This window comes from Pelophylax lessonae, assembly GCF_965119305.1.
Source record: "Pelophylax lessonae genome assembly, chromosome: 1".
Lineage (NCBI taxonomy): Eukaryota > Metazoa > Chordata > Amphibia > Anura > Ranidae > Pelophylax > Pelophylax lessonae.
The window spans coordinates 880,090,261-880,112,806 of NC_138768.1; the positions used below are offsets into that span (position 1 = coordinate 880,090,261).

General features: G+C 45.5%; 1 protein-coding gene across 1 annotated transcript in view; it reads right to left on the reverse strand.

Annotated features, from left to right (window-relative positions):
- LOC309550578 (uncharacterized protein) overlaps window positions 1-22,546 on the reverse strand; it is a gene marked incomplete at its 3' end in the record, with an annotated part of 80,641 nt that overhangs the window by 12,834 nt on the left and 45,261 nt on the right. The window contains exons 5-10 of the mRNA XM_082250925.1: window positions 16,131-16,172; window positions 15,902-16,027; window positions 8,831-8,875; window positions 3,536-3,610; window positions 2,336-2,491; window positions 373-524 (exon numbers count right to left, since the gene is read on the reverse strand). Of these exons, the coding sequence (XP_082107051.1) occupies window positions 373-524; window positions 2,336-2,491; window positions 3,536-3,610; window positions 8,831-8,875; window positions 15,902-16,027; window positions 16,131-16,172 (596 nt within the window). The remainder of the gene's footprint in view (window positions 1-372; window positions 525-2,335; window positions 2,492-3,535; window positions 3,611-8,830; window positions 8,876-15,901; window positions 16,028-16,130; window positions 16,173-22,546) is intronic.

Consider the following 22,546-nt stretch of genomic DNA (forward strand, 5'->3'; position numbering starts at 1 on the left):
AGTGGTGCCTCTGGAGACTTGTTGTCATCACCAGTGCCCTTGGTGACTTGTTGTCATCACCAGTGCCCCTGGTGACTTGTTATAATCCTGTTTGGCCATCAGCTTGTTGATTTCTCTACTGTCTGATGTTTGTCCTGACCATCTTTCTAAGGATTTACACAATTGTAATATCTATTAGTTGGCTTATGCCCCCCATGGCACATTGGCTTCACCACTTCCTCCATTACTGAACCCTCATCTCCATATCTAGACCTGTGTTTTTCCCATCTGTCCTATCCCTGTCAGCTTTAGCATACTTAGAAAAGGTTCTTACAGAAAGCTTTTTCATACATGACCCTCTCTATTGCCCATAGTGGTGCTCGGCATTCTTACCATCTCATCCTCTCCATTAACGACCACTAGTTCGGACATATTGTACTTGCAGTCTTTCCTGGCATTTTCCCAAGATTCTGCCTTCCAAGACTTATAGTAACAGCTGAGGCCATAGTGAACCCAGTTTGTTTCACACAATGGAGTAGAAGGGCCTAAAAGGAGAGAAAGAAAAAGATAGTGAGGTGTGAGAAGGAGAAGGAGGATGGTGGGGACCAAGTAGGACTGGCCCGATTACAAGAGCTTATTATACTTAAGGCAAATAAAAGACCAAAATCATTTTTTTTTTTTGCCATAGACTAGGAAATGACTAGACGCTTTGTTATATTTTTCCCTGGCCATGTCCAAGGGGGAATTGGGAACTGAGAGGAAATCTCCCCAATGGGACAGTCAAGTGAAAATGTTTCTAGAGATGTATACAGGACAGCCGACTGGGGCCTCCTGTAGGGGACCCAAGCACCCTGGGGGACCCAGACAGAAAGGGGATCAGTGCAGCTGGATAGGAGGACATTCACAGAATGATGCACTGTGTCTGTGTCTCCTTCCAGCAGCTGAAAGCCGGCTTGTTCCCATCTCCCTCCTGCCAGCTTTCAGCTGCTGGAGGGAGAGACACAGTGCATCATTCTTTGAATGTCCTCCCATCCCAACACACTGATTCCCCTCCCTGTGCTTCCCACATCTGATTCCCCCTGTGTGCCCTTCCCTCACCCCCACAGTGCTGCCGGCTTTCCTCTTCCTCCAGCTGCTACAGATACACAGCGGGGGAAGGGCTGGTAAATATGTCATTTGCTGGCCTCTTCCTTTTCTGAATTGGACACAGTGAGCGATCAGTATGGATTACTCCTGTGTCCATTGATAAATGAGCATAGTAAACTTTGTTTACTATGCTTCAGTTTATGAATAAATAGGAACCTCTGTCTCCTGTTCATTCATCTTCAGTGGAGTTGAGGCTTAAGAGAAAAGAACTGAAGAACATGTGTCCTCAATTTCTTCCTCTGTCTCAAAGATAAGATGTTAAGATCCCCCCCCCCCATCAACAGCACTGTAAAAAAAATAATAATAACAATTAAAATATAGAAAATAACTTGGAAAAAATAATTTTTAAATTGGAAAAAAAACTTTTTATAAATTTAAAAAATTAAGATTGTAATTTTTGTAATTTGGGGAGGGGGAGTGTCAGGTAGGCTTTACAGGGCCCCGTGATTTCTAATGGCAGCGAGATTTTCTTTGGGATAAAATTGATGGAAAACAAAACAATAAAGGTCCTCTCTATACACGTAAACTAGGGATAATGAAGAGTGGAGCTCAGTGACTTGAGTGTAGGCCGATCCCTAGCCATACCTCGTACTTCTCATTCCACAAAGGGCCTACAGAAATACCGGGCTATCCAGGGGAATCCTCTCTATACACGTAAACTAGGGATAATGAAGAGTGGAGCTCAGTGACTTGAGTGTAGGCCGATCTCTAGCCATACCTCGTACTTCTCATTCCACAAAGGGCCTACAGAAATACCGGGCTATCCAGGGGAATCCTCTCTATACACGTAAACTAGGGATAATAAAGAGTGGAGCTCAGTGACTTGAGTGTAGGCCGATCCCTAGCCATCCCTCGTACTTCTCATTCCACAAAGGGCCTACAGAAATACCGGGCTGTCCAGGGGCATCCTCTCTATACTTTGACCACCCCAAAGACCGCATAGACCTGTCCTATCTGCTCCTCAGACACCAAGGACACAATGCCAAAGACTTCTTCCCTAATGTTGCTTTCCTGGCCCAACAAAAACCCCTAAACTCCACCCGCTCTATTTATAGGAAATCAGCCATAAAGGGAAGAGATCAGACATCACTTCTTGGAAGGAACAAGGGAGGGGGGGGGGGGCAGATTAAATGGAGATAAGGTAACCCCTTCCTACATGAGGGGTATGAGGAAAAATGGTGCTCCAGTGAATGTATCAGAAATAACTCACCGTGTTCTTTCCGGATTTTATCTGCCAGGTTTCCCACAACTCCCGAAATCTTCTCAATGTCATTAGAAAGAGGCCCTGTTATAGAAGACCAGAAGATCTCAGAAGAGAGCACAGCTGCTGTACAATACATAGGACAGAAAGGGTCCCCCATCAAAGCTACAAAGGGTTCATCAATCATTATTATGTTACATTGTTCTGTCACCCTTTACAGCATGTACCGTCATCATCATATGTACATGGCGGCGACTACCATATTTAAGGTCCCGAGTTAGCGTACGGCTCCACCTCTGAAGATGTCATACGCACTGACAAAACGCGCGTCAGGTGGAACGCACGCTGCACGTCCTGGGAGCCTGGTGGAACGCAAGCCGGTAGTTACCGCTCTCCACTCGCAGGCACCATTTTAGCAGACGTAACCCCCCGAGTTTTTATACTTTTATGTACTGTGAATCCCGCAATTACTTTATTAAAGGATATTTTAACGGTACTGCACCATTTGGAGATTTTTTTATTCTTTGCCCTGATCGGACTCTGAGGATCCAGGCCATCCAGGAGAGGGATCCCGGATCGTATGGGACTACAAAGCCCAGCAGTTACCTTCCCGGCCTAGGAGGCCAAAAGGCTCAATAGGTCTTTTTACCGTACGGTATTTAAGACCCACAACTTCTGGTGAGTGCATACTCCCCATTATTCCACAAGGTTGACACCACAAGTACCAGCATTTGGACTATTGGAGGACCCAGCACAAAGCACCTGCACTTTCCCTTACTTGGCACTCAAGTCTTATTTATTTATTCACTGAAGTCACTTATGAACTTTATATTTGGACTATATACTGTACATACTGTATATAATTTTTTGGCACTATTTTGCACTTCATGGCACTCATATGGTTTTTACTGTGACCTATTTATTTATTATTTATCTTTTATATTGTGACTTTTATCGTGATATATATTATTCATTCAGCCACATTTAATACGCACATGTTTATCTATTTATTTATTGGGTTTATTCATTTAATCATTCTGAACCACTCAACCTTTGCCCACCATTTTTTCTGCCCAGGATATTGGCAAGCAGTTGTTCATTCCTGGATAGTATTAGCAAGCGCTATATCAATTCCCAAATACTTTGGGATTTTACCTTTCATCTACGAGGAAATATGGTGCTCCAGTGAATGTATCAGGAATAACTCACCGTGTTCTTTCCGGAATCCTTCTGCCAGTTTTCCCACAACTCCCGAAATTCTCTGAATTTCATTAGAAAGAGGCCCTGTTATAGAAGACCAGAAGATCTCAGAAGGGAGCACAGCTGCTGTACAATACATAGGACAGAAAGGGTCCCCCATCAAAGCTACAAAGGGTTCATCAATCATTATTATGTTACATTGTTCTGTCACCCTTTACAGCATGTACAGTCATCATATGTACATTACCCATACCGTACATAGAAAACTAAAGAGACAATGAGTATTGAAGTTTATTATCTGACAGTTAACAGGAGGTATGAGGGTCCTGATCATTATATATCATAGAGAACATGAATTATGGGTGTCCTACCCATTATATCTTACATCTAACAAGGAACAGGAGGTATAAGGGTCAAAATCATTACAGCTTACATCTAACAGGGACCAATCGGTATAAGGTTCCCCATCATTAGAACTTACACCTATTAGGGACATAAAGAAATGAGGATCCTGATTATTATATCTTTCATGGAATAGAGAACTGGTGGTATGAGGGTCCTGATCATAATATATCATAGGGAACAGGAGATATGAGGGTCCTGATGATTATATCTTACATCTAATAGAGGACAGGAGGTATGAGGGTTGTGACGGACTCCGGACACCCTGACTGGGTATCTCCGCCAAGAAGCTGCTTCCTAAGCTCTGGAACACGAGATCCGTGAATCTGGCTATAGTTACCCCAAGAACGTGACAGTACCAGTTTTGGAGTGAACCAGAATGAAAACTGTTTATTCAAACACAGGCATAAGGAGATATACCCTCTGGGACAACCCCTCCCCCTTAGCAGCCAATCCACATACACATATACATCCCATAATAGGTTGATCTTAAAGCAGTGTTCCAGCCTCCCCCTCCAAAATTTAAAAGTCAGCAGCTACACATACTGTACACATACTGTAGCTTCTGACTTTTAATATTGGGACACTTACCTGTCCTGGAGTCCAGCGATGTCAGCGCCGCAGCCATCGGCTGTCGGGTGCTGCCACTGCCATTGCCGGTAATGGAACCTGACAAGGAAGCCTTGCGGCTTCACGGGTGGGTCTCTACTGCGCATGTGCGAAGCACGCTTCGCATTCGGATTGGCTCGGCTCGGGGGAAGGAGGAGGGAGCCAAACTTCTGTGGGACAGCTCAGCGGCGCCGTCTTCCAGAAGTGGGGAAGGGTACCTGTCAAAAACAGGTACCTTTCCCCCCCTGCCCCCTGAAAGGTGCCAAATGTGGCAACAGAGGGGGGAGGAAGCAAATGAGCGGAAGTTCCACTTTTGGGTGGAACTCCGCTTTAAGGCAGACGGAAACAATAGAACAATGGGATATAGACACTTACCAATAACAAACCCCACCTCACTATCCAGCAAGGGTCTATGAGACACTAATGTAATATTCTAGCATTCTGAAAAGTCAAATTGTTTATCTCTATATATCTCCTGAAATATTATTGCCCCAAGTGAAAGAGGCCCTTCACTCTTTCAATACAAACCACACATATAGAACCCAGGATAACCGGGGTAACACGAAATGCTAAGTCCGGTGTGGTTGTACAGTGAGTCTGATTAGTGCAGACCCGACTGGGGTTCTTGGTCACCCTGTGCCCCCAATAGACACAGGGTGACTTACACATAAGAGGGCCCGGTGAAGCTGGTCAAGGAGTTTCACGACCCTTCTAACGTAATCTGGGTTCCACAAGCCCCCCACCCAAAGTGACTCCTGTCACAAGGGTCCTCATCATTACACCTTATATATCTAGGCCATCTTTATGTAGAGCTACAATTCTTTTTTTTTCAGATCCTCAGAGAGTTCTTTGCCATGAGGTGCCATGTTGAAGTTCCAGTGACCAGTATGAGAGAGTGAGAGCGATAACACCAAATTTACCACACCTGCTCCCCATTCACACCTGAGACCTTGTTACACTAACGAGTCACATGACACCGGGGAGGGAAAATGGCTAATTGAGCCCAATTTGGACATTGTCACTTAGGAGTGTATTCACTTTTGTTGCCAGCGGTTTAGACATTAAGGGCTGTGTGTTGAGTTATTTTGAGGGGACAGCAAATTTACACTGTTATACAAGCTGTACACTCACTACTTTACATTGTAGCAAAGTGTCATTTCTTCAGTGTTGTCACATGAAAAGATATAATAAAATATTTACAAAAATGTAAGGGGTGTACTTACTTTTGTCAGATACCGTATGTTGTAAGCACTGGTGGCTTTATAAAGGATTATATTTTTACATTTATAGGATTATTATAGCTTTTTTCATACGTCATTGGCCGTGCCATTTTTTTACCTCCCCTTTTTTACTTATAGTGGTGATCAAATGCCACCAAAAGATTGTTTTGTGTGAAAAAAAAAATATATAAATCTCATTTGTTTCTGCCGCGCAATTGCCACTTAAAGTAGCGCAGTGCTAAATAGCAAAAAATGGCCTGGCCATGAAGGGGGGGGGGTAAAATCTTCTGAAGCTGAAATGGATAGTTATGGGGTCACTGCAGTGGAGACAGAATTAGAGGAAGGAGTGCGGAATCTTTATGGGGAGTAGAGCTTGGCGATGGCTGAAACTCTAAACACAAGTAGAGTTTCCTTGAGTTGATGTCAGCTTTAAAAGGTGAGTCTGTAATATATAGGACCAGGGCTGCTGAAATTGCGGGGCCCCCGTACAGACTACCTGACAGGGCCCCCCCCCCAAGAAAATATTAAAGCTATGTTTTGCTAAAAATACAATAAAATTATTATTAGCAGACACAAATCCAACAGAACTCACAGAATTCCTGCTAAATCTGAGTTACCGTATATACTCGAGTATAAGTCGACCCGAATATAAGCTGAGGCACCTATTTTTACCACAAAAAAATGGGAAAACGTATTGACTCAAGTATAAGCCTAGGGTGGGAAATGCAGCAGCTACTGGACCACCACGAGACCCCAAACAGGGGCTGCGGGCATGGTGCAGGATATGCAGGGCTGTGGGCATGGTACAGGAGATGGTTCAGGCATGGTACTGGAGATGGTACAGGCATTGCACAGGAGATGGTACAGGAGATGGTTCAGGCATGGTACAGGAGATTTTTCAGGCATGGTACATGAGATGGTACAGGAGATGGTTCAGGCATGGTACTGGAGATGGTACAAGCATTGCACAGGAGATGGTACAGGCATGGCACAGGAGATGATACAGGAGATGGTTAAGGCATGGTACAGGAGATGGTACAGGAGATGGTTAAGGCATGGTACAGGAGATGGTTCAGGCATGGTACTGGAGATGGTACAGGCATGGCACTGGAGATGGTACAGGCATGGCACAGGAGATGGTACAGGCATAGCACAGAAGATGGTACAGGCATGGCACAGGAGATGGTACAGGAGATGGTTAAGGCATGGCACAGGAGATGGTACAGGCATGGCACAGGAGATGGTACAGGCATGGCACAGATGGTATAGGCATGGCACAGAAGATGGTACAGGCATGGCACAGGAGATGGTACAGGCATGGCACAGGCGATGGTACAGGCTAAGCACAGGAGATGATACAGGCATGGCACAGAAGATGATACAGGCATGGCACAGGAGATGGTACAGGCATGGCACAGGACACGGTACAGGCATGGCACAAGAGATCATACAGGCATGGCACAGGAGATGGTACAGGCATAGCAGAGAAGATGGTACAGGCATGGCACAGGAGATGGTGCAGGCATGGCACAGGAGATGGTACAGGCATGGCACAGGAGATGATACAGGCATGGTACAGGAGATGATACAGGCATGGCACAGGAGATGGTACAGGCATAGCACAGAAGATGGTACAGGCATGGCACAGGAGATGGTACAGGCATGGCACAGGAGTTGGTACAGGCATGGCACAGGAGATGATACAGGCATGGCACAGGTGGTATAGGCATGGCACAGAAGATGGTACAGGCATGGCACAGGAGATGGTACAGGCATCGCAGAGGAGATGGTACAGGCATGGCACATGAAAAGATAGAATAAAATATTTACAAAAATGTGAGGGGTGTACTTACTTTTGTCAGATACTGTATGTTGTAAGCACTGATGGTTTTATAATGGATTATATTTTTACATTTATAGGATTCTTATAGCTTTTTTCATACATCATTGGTCGTGCCATTTTTTTGCCTCCCCTTTTTTACTTATAGTGGTGATCAAATGCCACCAAAAGATTGTTTTGTGTGAAAAAAAAAAATATAAATCTCATTTGTTTCTGTCCGCGCAATTGCCACTTAAAGTAGATGGTAGAGGAGATGCAGTGCTGCAGGCATGGTACAGGTGAATCTCCTGTACCATGCCTGCAGCACTGCATCTCCTGAGGAGATGCAGGGGCTGCGGAGGAGTCTCACTTACCTTTCAAAGAGGCGCCTTACATTTAAAAATGGCGCCGCCCGGCGCCAACACCTCACTGCGCATGCGCCGTCTGCCCGGGAATAGCCGAACGTGTACGGGCTTTCCCGTGTGGCGGCGGCGCATGCGCACGTACTGGGGAAAAGGTAAGTGAGACCGTGACTTGAGTATAAGCCGAGGGGGGCTTTTTCAGCATAAAAAAAACATGCTGAAAAGGTCAGCTTATATTCGAGTATATACGGTAATAAATAAAAATGAAGATGAGATGAAAAAAAATATACAGGCCGGGCAGTTGGAGTTCTGGGATCAGAGACACAGAGGGGGAGAAACAAAGATACAGGGATAACAAACTTAGAAGCAGAGCTAACATTAAAGCAAGGGCTGGGAGGAGGAGGGGCCCACACATGGAGGGGGGGGTCAGTGAGGAACAACTGTTGGTGTAACAGTAAATTCTTCACCCCATGGGAATGCAGCTGATCAGCTGTGACTGTGTCAGGAAGACAGAGCAATGGGGGAGAGAGATGAAAAAAATATACAGGCTGGGGCAAGGAGTAAAGGAAGAACTGCAGGGAGAGAAACAAAGTTTCAGAGATAACAAACTCAGGAGCAGAGCTAACATTGGAGTCAGGGCTGGCACACAGGGAGGGGGGTTAGTGAGGGACAACTGTCTCTTTCTCAGCAGATAAAAGCTGGCAGCAGGGAGAGGGGAAAGACCAGCTTTCAGCTGCTGGAGGAAGAGTTCTACAATTGTCGTCCATCACTAATCCCCCTCTTTCCATGTGTGGGCCACCCCTGTGTGCTCGGGTTTTATAATAGCCCCCCCCCCCCCCCCCCCATCAGTGGCCCTGTATAGCATACAATAGAAGTAATGGCATTGACTTACTTGTCCCCTGTTTAACGTTTTCCAGGTTTTCAGAAAGTTTTGTAGCTAAAGAAAAGAAAAAAAGATACAAATTTTACAAATGTATATTATCAACCTCCTGTGCCCAAACAGATACAATTTTCTAGGGTACATTTAGGGATTTATGTCTAAGCCCTTTATTATACCGTTCCTCATATTTTGTTGTTTTGTAGAATTCTCTCTGGCATTGCTGTGCTGAGGAATATTCTCCGTTACATTATCCGGCGGACTATGTGGAGAAGGATACGGGGTGCGATGTTAAGAGGTGTAGCTTATTTGTTTAGTTGCCCAGTCCCTGTTTGGTTTGTCTTTGTCCAGTTGGCTGGACCAAGCTTTACCCACTTTAGCCCCGGAAGATTTGGCTGCTCAATGACCAGGCCCTATTTTGCGATTCGGCACTGCGTGATTTTAACAGACAATTGCGCGGTCGTGCGACGCTGTACCCAAATAAAATTGATGTCCTTTTTTTCCCACAAACAGAGCTTTCATTTGGTGGTATTTGATCACCTGTGCGATTTTTATTTTTTGCGCTATAAACAAAAAAAGAGCGTCAATTTTAAAAAAATAACAATATTTTTCACATTTTTTTATATGAAATTCTCAAAAAAAAAAAGTAAAAATCAAAATTTTTTAACATTTTTAGCCAATTTGTTTTCTGCTACATATTTTTGGTAAAAAAAAAAAATCGCAATAAGCGTATTTTGATTGGTTTGCGCAAAAGTTATGGCGTTTACTAACTACGGTAAAGATTTTTGTAATTTTTATTGTTTTTTTTTTTAACGAGTAATGGCGGCGATCTGCGATTTTTCTTGCGGGACTGCGACATTGCGGCGGTCAGATCGGACCCTTGACTGACATTTTTGACACTTTTGGGGGTACCAGTGACATTACTACAGTAATTAGTGCTATAAATATGCACTGTTACTGTAAAAATGACACTGGCAGGGAAGGGGTTAACTTTATTAGTGATCAGTGGGTTAAATGTATCCCTAGGGGCGTGATTCTAACTGTCAAAGGGCGTGGCTTGTGATGGTACCACAGAGACATACAATCCTACATAGCAGGATCACATAGCCTCTGTGCTTACACCAGGGAGAATGACAGGCGGCTTTGTTTACATCAGCCGCCTGCCTTTCTCCCTCTCCAGCGGGAGATCGCGAGTGACCGGCGGACATCGGAGCCGCCGGTCACTCGCGCAGGGATAGCCGTGAACGAGTGGGGGACGGGAGTGCGCCTCCGGAGGTGCGCGCTCCGCTCGCCCCCTACAGGCTCCTGGGCGAGAGACATAGTACTATGTCGCTTTACCCAGGAGGGGCTGACTGCCGCAGTAAGTCCCCGTTCACACTAAGGCGACCTGTGAGGCGACCTGGTCGCCTCACAGGTAGCCGTTTGGTCGCCTCCCATAGGGAAGCTGCGGACCCGTTCTAATAGGAGCGACACAAGTCGCTCCGACTTAGAAAAAGAGTCCGGAGCTTCTTTGGGGCGACCCGGAGGCGACCACCATAGACTTCAATGTTATGAAGTCCGTGGCGGCTGCTCCGAGGTCGCCACCCGAAGTCGGATCGCCCCTATGTGAACGGGGCTAAATGTACTGTGGGCGGTCGGCAAGCGGTAAAGTAAGTAAGTGCAAAGTGTAAATAAGTACATTGCCGGGACAATGTAAATTACCCAGGACGGGCTCCTATTTGCCGGGACTGTCCCAGCAAAAACGGGACAGTTGGCAAATATGCTCGGACCGCCATCAGTACATATACTGCGGCAGGTCGGGTCTGTCCACGCAAAATGACGTAACTGTAGGTCACTTCGCAGGACCGCGAGTGGGGGGTGTGCGAGCCCATTCGCCGCAGGGGAAGCTGATCTGGGGGGTCCGTCGGCCCCAATTACCCCCGGGCACCCACAATCTCTCCCCGTACAAACAGAATGGCAGTCTGCTGTTGTAAACACGGCAGACCGCTGTTCTGTCAGGTGTGAACACAGGGATCCTCTTATTTAGGAACACAGATCTCTCACCCCAGAAGCATGGTGGTCCAGTTTTCTCCAGCATAGGGAAACCAGTTCAGACACATGTGCGTGTGCATGCAATGGTACGTGGTCCTGTGCATAAGCTGACTGCCAAACTTACATTAGCGAGCTTGATAACTAACTGCATGGGCAAAAGCATGCATACTAGACACGTGCACGCCACAAATGTTCGTTTAGTTTAGAATACAGTACATTCGTTAATTGAAGAATTTAATTTCTGATGTATTCGTTCATTAACCACTTGCCGACTGCTCTCTGAGCTGGTACTGCGGCAAAGTGGCTCGTTATCGTCTGGCGACGTGGACCTACGTCACCAGACTCTCCCCTCTCTCGGCAGCGCGCGCGTGCGCCGCCGGAGGCTCACTCCCGCTGTATTCAGTCACAGCAGGAGTCGGGCCAGGGGAGGAGAGGCGGTGATCACCGCTGCTCTTCCCCGATCGTCGGGGATCGAGTGAGGAAATCCGCCCGCTTGTGTAAACAAAGCAGGCGGATCTACTATGTGACAGACAGGGACAGATTACAGGATTCCGCATAGCTGAACCTGCGATCTGTGTCTGTGTCACACAACCCCATCCCCCCCACACACATCAGTAAGCACCAGGCATACATTTAACCCCTTGATCACCAATAAAGTTAACCCCTTCCCTGCCAGTGTCATTATTAAAGTAACAGTGCATATTTTTAGCACTGATTACTGTAGTAATGTCACTGGTACCCCCAAAAATGTCAAAAATGTCAGCGGTCCGATCTGTCCGCCGCAATGTCGCAGTCCCGCAAAAAAAAAAAATTGCAGATCGCAGCCATTACTAGTAAAAAAAAATAAACAATAAAAATGACATAAATCTTTACCGTAGTTAGTAGACGCGATAACTTTTGCGCAAACCAATCAAAATACGCTTATTGTGATTTTTTTTTTTACCAAAAATATGTAGCAGAAAACTAATTGGCCTAAAATGTTAAAAGATTTAGATTTTTACATTTTTTTTGGGGAATGTTATATGTCAGAATGTAAAAAATATTGCTTTTTTTTTTTTCAAAATTGTCGCTCTTTTTTTAAAAAATTAAAAATCGCAGAGGTGATCAAATACCACCAAAAGAAAGCTCTGTTTGTGGAGAAAAAAAGGACATAAATTTAATTTGGGCACAGAGTCGCATGACTGCGCAATTGTCCGTTAAAGTAACGCAGTGCCGAATCAGAAAATATGGCCTGGTCAGGAAGAGGGTAAAATCTTCCGGTCTTAAAGCGGTTAAAAATACGCTCATTGAGAATTTTTTTGTCAAAGACATGTAGCTAAATACATTTTGGCCTAAATATATGACAAAAATTGAATATATTGGATATTTTTTAACTGTCAAAGTAGAAAAACATTGTTATTTTTTCAAAATTGTCGCATTTTTTTATTAATATCGCAAAAAATGAAAATTGCAGAGGTGATCAAATACCACCAAAAGAAAGCTCTGTTTGTGGGAAAAAAAGGACGTAAATTTCGTTTGGGTACGGCGTTGCACGACCGCACAATTGTCAGTTAAAGTCGCGCAGTGCCAAGTTGCAAAAAGTGGCCTGGACGTAAGACAGCAAAATCCTCCGGTGGTAAAGTGGTTAAACACTTGCCAACCAGCCGCCATACTTATACTGCGGCAGGTCGGCTCTTTCCCGCAGAACAACGTACCTGTACGTCATTTCACAGAACAGCTAGCGGGGGTGCGCGTCACCGGAGGATGAGCCAATCAGAGGGTCCAGCGGCCACAATGTCCACCGGTCACCTGAAACACGGCAGACCGCTGTTCTGTCAGCAGTGAACACAGGAATCCTCCTATTTAGGAACACAGGTCTCTGTGTTCATTCCATAAGTCCATCCCCCACACAGTTAGAAAGCACCCCCTAGGGATACACTTAACCCTTTGATCGCCCCCTGGTGTTAACTCCTTCCCTGTCAGTGTCATTAGTACAGTGACAGTGCATATTTTTAGCACTGATTACTGTAGTAATGTCACTGGTGCCCCCAAAATGTCAAAAATGTCAGTTAGTGGTCCGATCTGTCCGCCGCAATGTCGCAGTCCTGATAAAAATCGCAGATCCATTACTAGTAAAAAAAAAAAAAAAATGCACTGTCACTGTACTAATGGCACTGGCAGGGAAGGGGTTAACACAGTGGGTGATCAAAGGGTTAAATGTAAGCCTAGGGGGTGCTTTCTAACTGTATGGGGGAGGGGCTTTTGAAATGATCATAGAGAGAGATGTGTTCCTATATAGAAGGATCACAGGAGCTCTGTGATCATTCCAGAGAGAAGAACGGTCAGATGTGTTTACAACATCCGACCGTCCTTCTCTCTCAGCGGGGAACGAGCGCGGGCGGCCGGCGGCAATCAGAGCCGCCTACCCCGTGCATTGCGGTCCCCGCTGCCGAGTAGGGGCAGGAGCGTGCTGCCAGCAGCGCTCGCTTGCTCCCTAGCAGCAGGTGCGCGACCGACATAGTCCATCCACAAATGGCGCCTCCACAACGGGATTAAGAAGCAAAATCCAGGCAGGAGCTCCAGAGTATAAAAGAGAAGAGAGGAGAGCGCCTCTAAGTGTAGCAATATGGTTACATTTAACCAGGTAAAACTGCGATGGGCGGTCCTTAATTGGTTATTTGTAACCACATTGCTACACTTAGAGGCGCTCTCCTCTCTTCTCTTTTATACTCTGGAGCTCCTGCTGGATTTTGCTTCTTAATCCCCTTGTGGAGGCGCCATTTGTGGGTGGACATTTTATGGTTACACAACCAATCACATTGCTAGAATCTTTTTATATGGACTATAAACTGAAGGACTAAATAATAAATAAATATAATTAAATAATAATAATAATCAGGGCCGTCTTTATTATTGATTGGGCCCTGGGCAAAAATTTTCTTCGTCCCTCCCCAAATCCATTTATTGACTATGTGCAGGATCAAGGGGCCGCTGCTTTGAGCCCCACAACAGTGACTGGGCCCAGGGCAGCTCCCCCTTTTGCCCTGCGTTAAAGATGGCCCTGATAATAATAATAATAATAATAAATGAATGAATAAATGGTTGTGGAAGGAATCATCTGAGCTTCCATTATTTCTTATGGGGGAAATTGGCTTTGATATACAAGTGCTTTGGATTACAAGCATGCAGGGCTTTTTTTCTCAGAGAATAGGTGCAGGAACTCTCCCCTTCTGAGCCCCTCCCCCATGTGTCTGCCCCCTTACCCACCTCTGAGCACCATCCCTTGATTCCACCCCCTACCCTCCTCTCAGTACTGTTCCAAGTTTCATTTTGTGGTGCTAAGTAATTTGTATGGAATTTTTCTGGTCTAATATCAAGAAAAGCAGTAAAATAGACACCCTCCCAGCAAAAGTAGACCCCACTCCAGCAACAATAGATCCCTCACACAATAAACGACCCCCCCCCAACCACAATGGACCCCACCCCAGCAACAACAGACCCTACCCCAGCAACAATAGTACCCCCACACAACAATAGACCCCCCCCCCACATAGCAACAATTGATTACCCACAACAAACAACCACCCCAAGAAACAAAAGACCGACCCCAGCAACATTAGGCCCTCCCAGCAGCAACAACAGATCTCCAAGCAGCTAGCATCAATAGACCCTCCAGCAGCAACAACAGATCTCCAAGCAGCTAGCATCAATAGACCCTCCAGCAGCAACAACAGATCTCCAAGCAGCTAGCATCAATAGACCCTCCAGCAGCAACAACAGATCTCCAAGCAGCTAGCATCAATATACCCTCCAGCAGCAACAACAGATCTCCAAGCAGCTAGCATCAATAGACCCTCCAGCAGCAGCAACAGATCTCCAAGCAGCAAGCATCAATAGACCCTCCAGCAGCAACAACAGATCTCCAAGCATCTAGCATCAATATACCCTCCAGCAGCAACAACAGATCTCCAAGCAGCTAGCATCAATAGACCCTCCAGCAGCAGCAACAGATCTCCAAGCAGCTAGCATCAATAGACCCTCCAGCAGCAGCAACAGATCTCCAAGCAGCTAGCATCAATAGACCCTCCAGCAGCAGCAACAGATCTCCAAGCAGCTAGCATCAATAGACCCTCCAGCAGCCACAACAGATCTCCAAGCAGCTAGCATCAATAGACCCTCCAGCAGCAACAACAGATCTCCAAGCAGCTAGCATCAATAGACCCTCCAGCAGCAACAACAGATCTCCAAGCAGCTAGCATCAATAGACCCTCTAGCAGCAGCAACAGATCTCCAAGCAGCTAGCATCAATAGACCCTCCAGCAGCAGCAACAGATCTCCAAGTAGCACGCTTCAATAGACCCTCCAGCAGCAGCAACAGATCTCCAAGCAGCTAGCATCAATAGACCCTCCAGCAGCAACAACAGATCTCCAAGCAGCTAGCATCAATAGACCCTCCAGCAGCAGCAACAGATCTCCAAGCAGCTAGCATCAATAGACCCTCCAGCAGCAGCAACAGATCTCTAAGCAGCTAGCATCAATAGACCCTCCAGCAGCAGCAACAGATCTCTAAGCAGCTAGCATCAATAGACAATCCAGCAGCAGCAACAGATTTCCAAGCAGCTAGCATAAATAGACCCTCCAGCAGCAACAACAGATCTCCAAGCAGCTAGCATAAATAGACCCTCCAGCAGCAACAACAGATCTCCAAGCAGCTAGCATCAATAGACCCTCCAGCAGAAACAACAGATCTCCAAGCAGCCAGTAACAATATACCTCTACCTCAAAAGTAGATCCCTACTAGCAACATAAACCCCCCCCAGCAATAATAGATCCCCCACCAGCAAAATTAGACCCTCACACAAAAACAAGTCCCCAAAAGTGACAAGAGATCCCCCAGCAGCCAGCATTAATAGACCCTCCAACACACCCCTCACCCCTTGTCATTACATACATTCAGTGCTGGAGGTGCCGGAACTGCGTTCCCCCGCGTTCCCGCTGAAAAAAGCCCTGCAAGCATGTTTCCGGAACCAACTAAGCTTGCAGTCCAAGGTTTTACTGTATACCCTATTGACTTACTTCTTTTTGATTCGAATTCCAGTTTGGACTCAAGTCTTTTCAGTTGTGAAGAGAAATGACGCTGCTCCAAAGAGAGGATTTCCTGTTGAAAAGTGAGATCTTGCTGCTGAAAATCCAAGTTGTTAACTGAAAAAGAAAAAAAAAAAAAAAAAACATAATAATGTGTATTTCCAACTCCTGCGCCCAGCCAGGTGGACTTCTTCATGTCTACACACGGGTTCTGACTTACTTGTTTCTTTGAGGTCCTCCAGTAGTGAAGAGAGGTTACGGACTGAAATTAAGAAGAAGGACAAATTACGCAAACCCATCTTAAAGTAAGGAGTGAGATTGGTTCGGCCGCATAGCCCGCCCGGCACCTCCAAATACCGTTTTATTGGCTCCATCAGGTGTAAGAGGGGAGCAACCTCATACAAAAAAAATGACTTTACAGGTGTAGAGTTCTTCTAAAGGTAAACTCTATTCCTTCTGGGTCACGTTAGGCATTTATCAACAAATTAATTTATTTTAACCACTTGCCGCACGACTATTTACTGGGGCAGTCAGCCACTCCTGGGCAAACCGACGTAGATCTACGTCGCTCGCCCAGGAGCCTGTAGGGGGTGAGCGCGTGCCGCCGGAGGCACGCTCCTGCCCCCGCTCGTTCACTGCCATCCCCGCATGTGTGACCGGCGGCTCCGATGTCCACCGGTCACTCACGATCTCCCGCTGGAGAGGGAGAAAGGCAGGCGGCTGATGTAAACAAAGCTGCCTGTCATTCTCCCTGATGTAAACAAAGCTGCCTGTCATTCTCCCTGATGTAAACAAAGCCGTCTGTCATTCTCCCTAATGTAAACAAAGCTGTCTGTCATTCTCCCTGATGTAAACAAAGCCGTCTGTCATTCTCCCTAATGTAAACAAAGCCGTCTGTCATTCTCCCTGATGTAAACAAAGCCGTCTGTCATTCTCCCTGATGTAAACAAGCCGCCTGTCATTCTCCCTGATGTAAACAAAGCCGCCTGTCATTCTCCCTGATGTAAACAAAGCCGCCTGTCATTCTCACTGATGTAAACAAAGCCGCCTGTCATTCTCCCTGATGTAAACAAAGCCGTCTGTCATTCTCCCTGATGTAAACAAAGCCGTCTGTCATTCTCCCTGATGTAAACAAAGCCGTCTGTCATTTTCCCTGATGTAAACAAAGCCATCTGTCATTCTACCTGATGTAAGCACAGAGGCTATGTGATCCTGCTATGTAGGATCGTATGTCTCTGTGATTACATCACAAGCCACACCTTCCTCCCCCCCACAGTTAGAATCACGCCCCTAGGGATACATTTAACCCACTGATCACCAATAAAGTTAACCCCTTCCCTGCCAGTGTCATTATTGCAGTAACAGTGCATATTTATAGCATTGATTACAGTGGTAATGTCACTGGTACCCCCAAAAGTGTCAAAAATGTCAGTCAGGGGTCCGATCTGTCCGCTGCAATGTCGGAGTCCCGCTAAAAAAATCGCAGATAGCCGCCATTACTCGTTAAAAAAAAAAAAACAATAAAAATTACATAAATCTTTCCCATAGTTAGTAAACGCAATAACTTTTGCGCAAACCAATAAAAATACGCTTATTGTGATTTTTTTTTTACCAAACATATGTAGCGGAAAACAAATTGGCCAAAAATGTTAAAAATTTTTGATTTTTACATTTTTTTGGGGGGGAATTTCATATAAAAAAATGTGAAAAATATTGTTATTTTTTCAAAATTGTCGCTCTTTTTTTGTTTATTGCGCAAAAAATAAAAATCGCACAGGTGATCAAATACCACCAAAGAAAGCTCTGTTTGTGGGGAAAAAAAGGACGTCAATTTCATTTGGGTACAGCGTCGCACGACCGCGCAATTGTCTGTTAAAGTCACGCAGTGCCGAATCACAAAATAGGCCCTGGTCTTTGAGCAGCCAAATCCTCCGGGGCTTAAGTGGTTAAAGCAGAATTCCAGATAAATGTAGAGCTACCCCCAGAGACAGGTTCTTTCCCAAATAGTAGAGAGGCAGCCAGGCGCACAGCAACAACACTCCATTCTCTCCGCCTCACTGATCAGGCTGGGGGTTTTCTTTTTAATGTTTATTTTCGACTAGAGTTTGGGAGGGGATCGGGGTGATGTGGAATACTCCAAAATATCAGGTATTGTTGGCAGAGGACACAGTAGCAATAGGTAGACTGGAACAGACCACGATTCACAGCTGGGGACCATGAAGTAGTATGAGCACAGGTAAAGGTAGACGGGAACAGTCCATGGTTTACTGATGGGGGGCCATCAAGTAGTATGAGCACAGGTAAAGGTAGACAGGGCAGTCCATGGTTTACAGATGGGGACCATGAAGTAGTATGAGCACAGGTAAAGGTAGACTGGAATAGACCACGATTCCCAGCTGGGGACCATGAAGTAGTATGAGCACAGGTAAAGGCAGACTAGGACAGTCCATGGTTTACTGATGGGGGGGCCATGAAGTAGTATGAGCACAGGTAAAGGTAGACTGGGACAGTCCATGGTTTACTGATGGAGACTATAAAGTAGTATGAGCACAGGTAAAGGTAGACTGGGACAGCCGATGGTTTACTGATGGAGACTATGAAGTAGTATGAGCACAGGTAAAGGCAGACTGGGACAGTCCATGATTTACTGATAGGGGGCCATCAAGTAGTATGAGCACAGGTAAAGGTAGACTGGGACAGTCCATGGTTTACTGATTGGGGGCCATCAAGTAGTATGAGCACAGGTAAAGGTAGATTGGAACAGACCATGATTCACAGCTGGGGACCATGAAGTAGTATGAGCACAGGTAAAGGTAGACTGGGACAGCCCATGGTTTACTGATGGAGACTATGAAGTAGTATGAGCACAGGTAAAGGCAGACTGGGACAGTCCATGGTTTACTGATGGAGACTATGAAGTAGTATGAGCACAGGTAAAGGGAGTCTGGGACAGTCCATGGTTTACTAATAGGGGGCCATCAAGTAGTATGAGCACAGGTAAAGGTAGACTGGGACAGTCCATGGTTTACTGCTGGGAATATGAAGTAGAAGCACAGGTAAAGATAGACTGGGACAGTCCATGGTTCACAGCTGGGGACCATGAAGCAGTATGAGCACATGTAAAGACAGAATGGAATAGTCCATGGTTCATGGCTGGGGACCATGAAGTAGGATGAGCACATGTAAAGACAGAATGGAATAGTCCATGGTTCATGGCTGGGGACCATGAAGTAGGATGAGCACATGTAAAGACAGAATGGAATAGTCCATGGTTCATGGCTGGGGACCATGAAGTAGGATGAGCACAGATAAAGGCAGAAAGGAACAGTCCATGGTTTATCACTGGGAATCACGAAGCAGTATGAGCACAGGTAAAGGTAGACCAGGACAGTCTATGGTTTATGGCTGGGAACCATGAAGCAGTAGGAGCACAGTTAAAGGCAGACTGGAAAAGTCCACGGTTCACGGCTGGGGACCATGAAGTAATTTTAGCGCAGAAAAGAGGCCCTACTCACAGGATCCTGGTAATTAGTCCATTGGTTCAGCTTCTTGCAATGTGGTCCAGCATTCAATCCAAAGGGGTCCAGAGGCAAGCACAACCTCCTCAGGGCTCCAGACTATGTGGTACAGCCCCTGTGGTACATGCCTTCACCCCTGAGGTACAAGCTCCCCACCCCTGTAGTACATGCCCCCACCTCTGAGGTATATGTCTCCACCCCTGAGGTACAAGAACTACAAGTGCACTGCCCCTGTAGTACATGCCCCATCCATGAAAGTACATACAGTATCTCACGAAAGTGAGTACACCCCTCACATTTTTGTAAATATTTTATTCTATCTTTTCATGTGACAACACTGAAGAAATTACACTTTGCTACAATGTAAAGTAGTGAGTGTACAGCTTGTATAACAGTGTAAATTTGCTGTCCCCTCAAAATAACTCAACACACAGCCATTAATGTCTAAACCACTAAACCACTAAGTACACCCTAAGTGGAAATGTCCAAATTGGACCCGAAGTGTCAATATTTGTGTCAATATTTTGTGTGCCCACCATTATTTTCCAGCACTGCCTTAACCCTCTTGGGCATGGAGTTCACCAGAGCTTCACAGGTTGCCACTGGAGTCCTCTTCCACTCCTCCATGACAACATAACGGAGCTGGTGGGTGTTAGAGACCTTGCGCTCCTCCACCCTCCATTTGAGGATGCCCCACAGATGCTCAATAGGGTTTAGGTCTGGAGATATGCTTGGCCATTCCATCACCTTTACCCTCAGCTTCTTTAGCAAGGCAGTGGTCATCTTGGAGTTGTGTTTGGGGTCATTTATCATGTTGGAATACTGCCCTGAGGCCCAGTCCCTGAAGGGAGGGGATCATGCTCTGCTTCAGTATGTCACAGTTAGGCTTGTGACGGTATCAGATTTTCATGCTGCGATTAATTGATTAAGGTTTTGCCACGGTATACGGTATTATCACGGTATTCTATTATTAAATTTAAATTATTAAATTTCCACCTCACTTCAATTTCATTGCTGAATTTAGGGGCTTTGGTTCACTTATGCACATTATTATATAGTCAGTCAGTACAGACTCTGTGAACCAGGCCTAAAATGGGTCATCAAGCAGTGTCTGGCCTAACTGGTGATAACTGGTCCTGGCGCTCGGCCCCGATCCGATGGCCTGGTCATTAAGAGGGCAAATCCTTGTGGTCAAGAAGTGGTTAAACCTGAAGGAGGTGTTGTTTATAAATGACTTTACTATTGCTTTAGGCCTGGTTCACATGTATGCGGGTTGGCGGCCCACATTTGCACAGGCATAGCAGCCCATTGATTTGAACGGGCTGCTATGCCCTCATTTTCCGCAGAAAAAAGGTGCATGCAGCATTTTTTTAAAATTCAGTGGCCTTGAAATCCATCCTGCTTTTGCACCATGCGACTAACCTGCAGTTCCTGCTCTGGCAAGCTTTCTGCATTTTTTGTAGACACTGCTTGATGGCTATATAATAATGTAATGTGGGCTGCTATGCGTGTGGGTGTGTATATATATATATATATATATATATATATATTTATTAGAGCTGCACGATTCTGGCCAAAATGAGAATCACGATTTTTTAGCTTGGAATAAAGATCACGATTCTCTGTGTAACAAAAAAAAAAATTGGGATAACTTTACGTTTTTTTTTTTTTTTTATTCATTAAAGTCTAATCATTGCGTTTGAAAGACTGCTGCGCAAATACAGTGTGACATAAAATATTACAACAATCGCCATTTTATTCTGTAGGGTCTCTGCTAAAAAAATATATAGAATGTTTGGGGGTTCTAAGTACTTTTCTAGCAAAAAAAAAACTGATTTTAACTTGCAAGCAACAAGTGTCAGAAAAAGGTCCAGTCTTTAAGAGGTTAAACTTCCTTTCTCCCTGGCAGAGGGAAGGAAAAGATACAATGTAATCATTTTTGTTTATAGTTACTGGGAGAGCTGTGTGAGTGAATGAGTCATCCAGCTCACTGAAATGTATCAATTCACAAGTCAGGCAGACTTGACAGAGAAACTCGGTATTTTAAAAATGCCACAATAACAATACCGTGGCTATGCAATACCGCGATATATCGAATTACCGAAAACCGGCATATGTCTAGTCACAGTACATGTTAGCATTCATGGTTCCCTCAATGATCTGTACCTCTCCAGTGTCGGCAGCACTCATGCAGCTCCAGTAATCTATGTCCTTAGTCTGCTTGTCTTCAGCAAACTGTTTTCGGGCTTTCTTGTGCATCATCTTTAGAAGAGGCTTCCTTCTGGAACAACAGCCATGCAGACCAATTTGATGCAGTGTGCGGCGTATGGTCTGAGCACTGACAGGCTGACCCCCCACCCCTTCAACCTCTGCAGCAATGCTGGCAGCACTCATATGTCTATTTCCCAAAGACAACCTCTGGATATGACGCTGAGCACGTGCACTCAACTTCTTTAGTCGACCATGGCGAGGCCTGTTCTGAGTGGAACCTGTCCTGTTAAACCGCTGTATGGTCTTGGCCACCGTGCTGCAGCTCAGTTTCAGGATCTTGGCAATCTTCTTATAGCCTAGGCCAGTGATGGCAAACCTTGGCACCCCAGATGTTTCGGAACAACATTTCCCATGATGCTCATGCACTCTGCACTATAGTTGAGCATCATGGGAAATGTAGTTCCAAAACATCTGGGGTGCCAAGGTTCGCCATCACTGGCCTAGGCCATCTTTATGTAAAGCAACAATTCTTTTTTTCAGATCCTCAGAGAGTTCTTTGTCATGAGGTGCCCCATGTTGAACTTCCAGTGACCAGTATGAGAGAGCGAGAGCGATAACACCAAATATAACACACCTGCTCCCCATTCACACCAGAGACCTTGTAACACTAACGAGTCACATGACACCAGGGAGGGAAAATGGCTAATTGGGCCCAATTTGGACATTGTCACTTAGGGGTGTACTCACTTTTGTTGCCAGCAGTTTAGACATTAATGGCTGTGTGTTGAGTTATTTTGAGGGGACAGAAAATTTACACTGTTATACAAGCTGTACACTCACTACTTTACATTGTAGCAAAGTGTCATTTCTTCAGTGTTGTCACATGAAAAGATAAAATAAAATATTT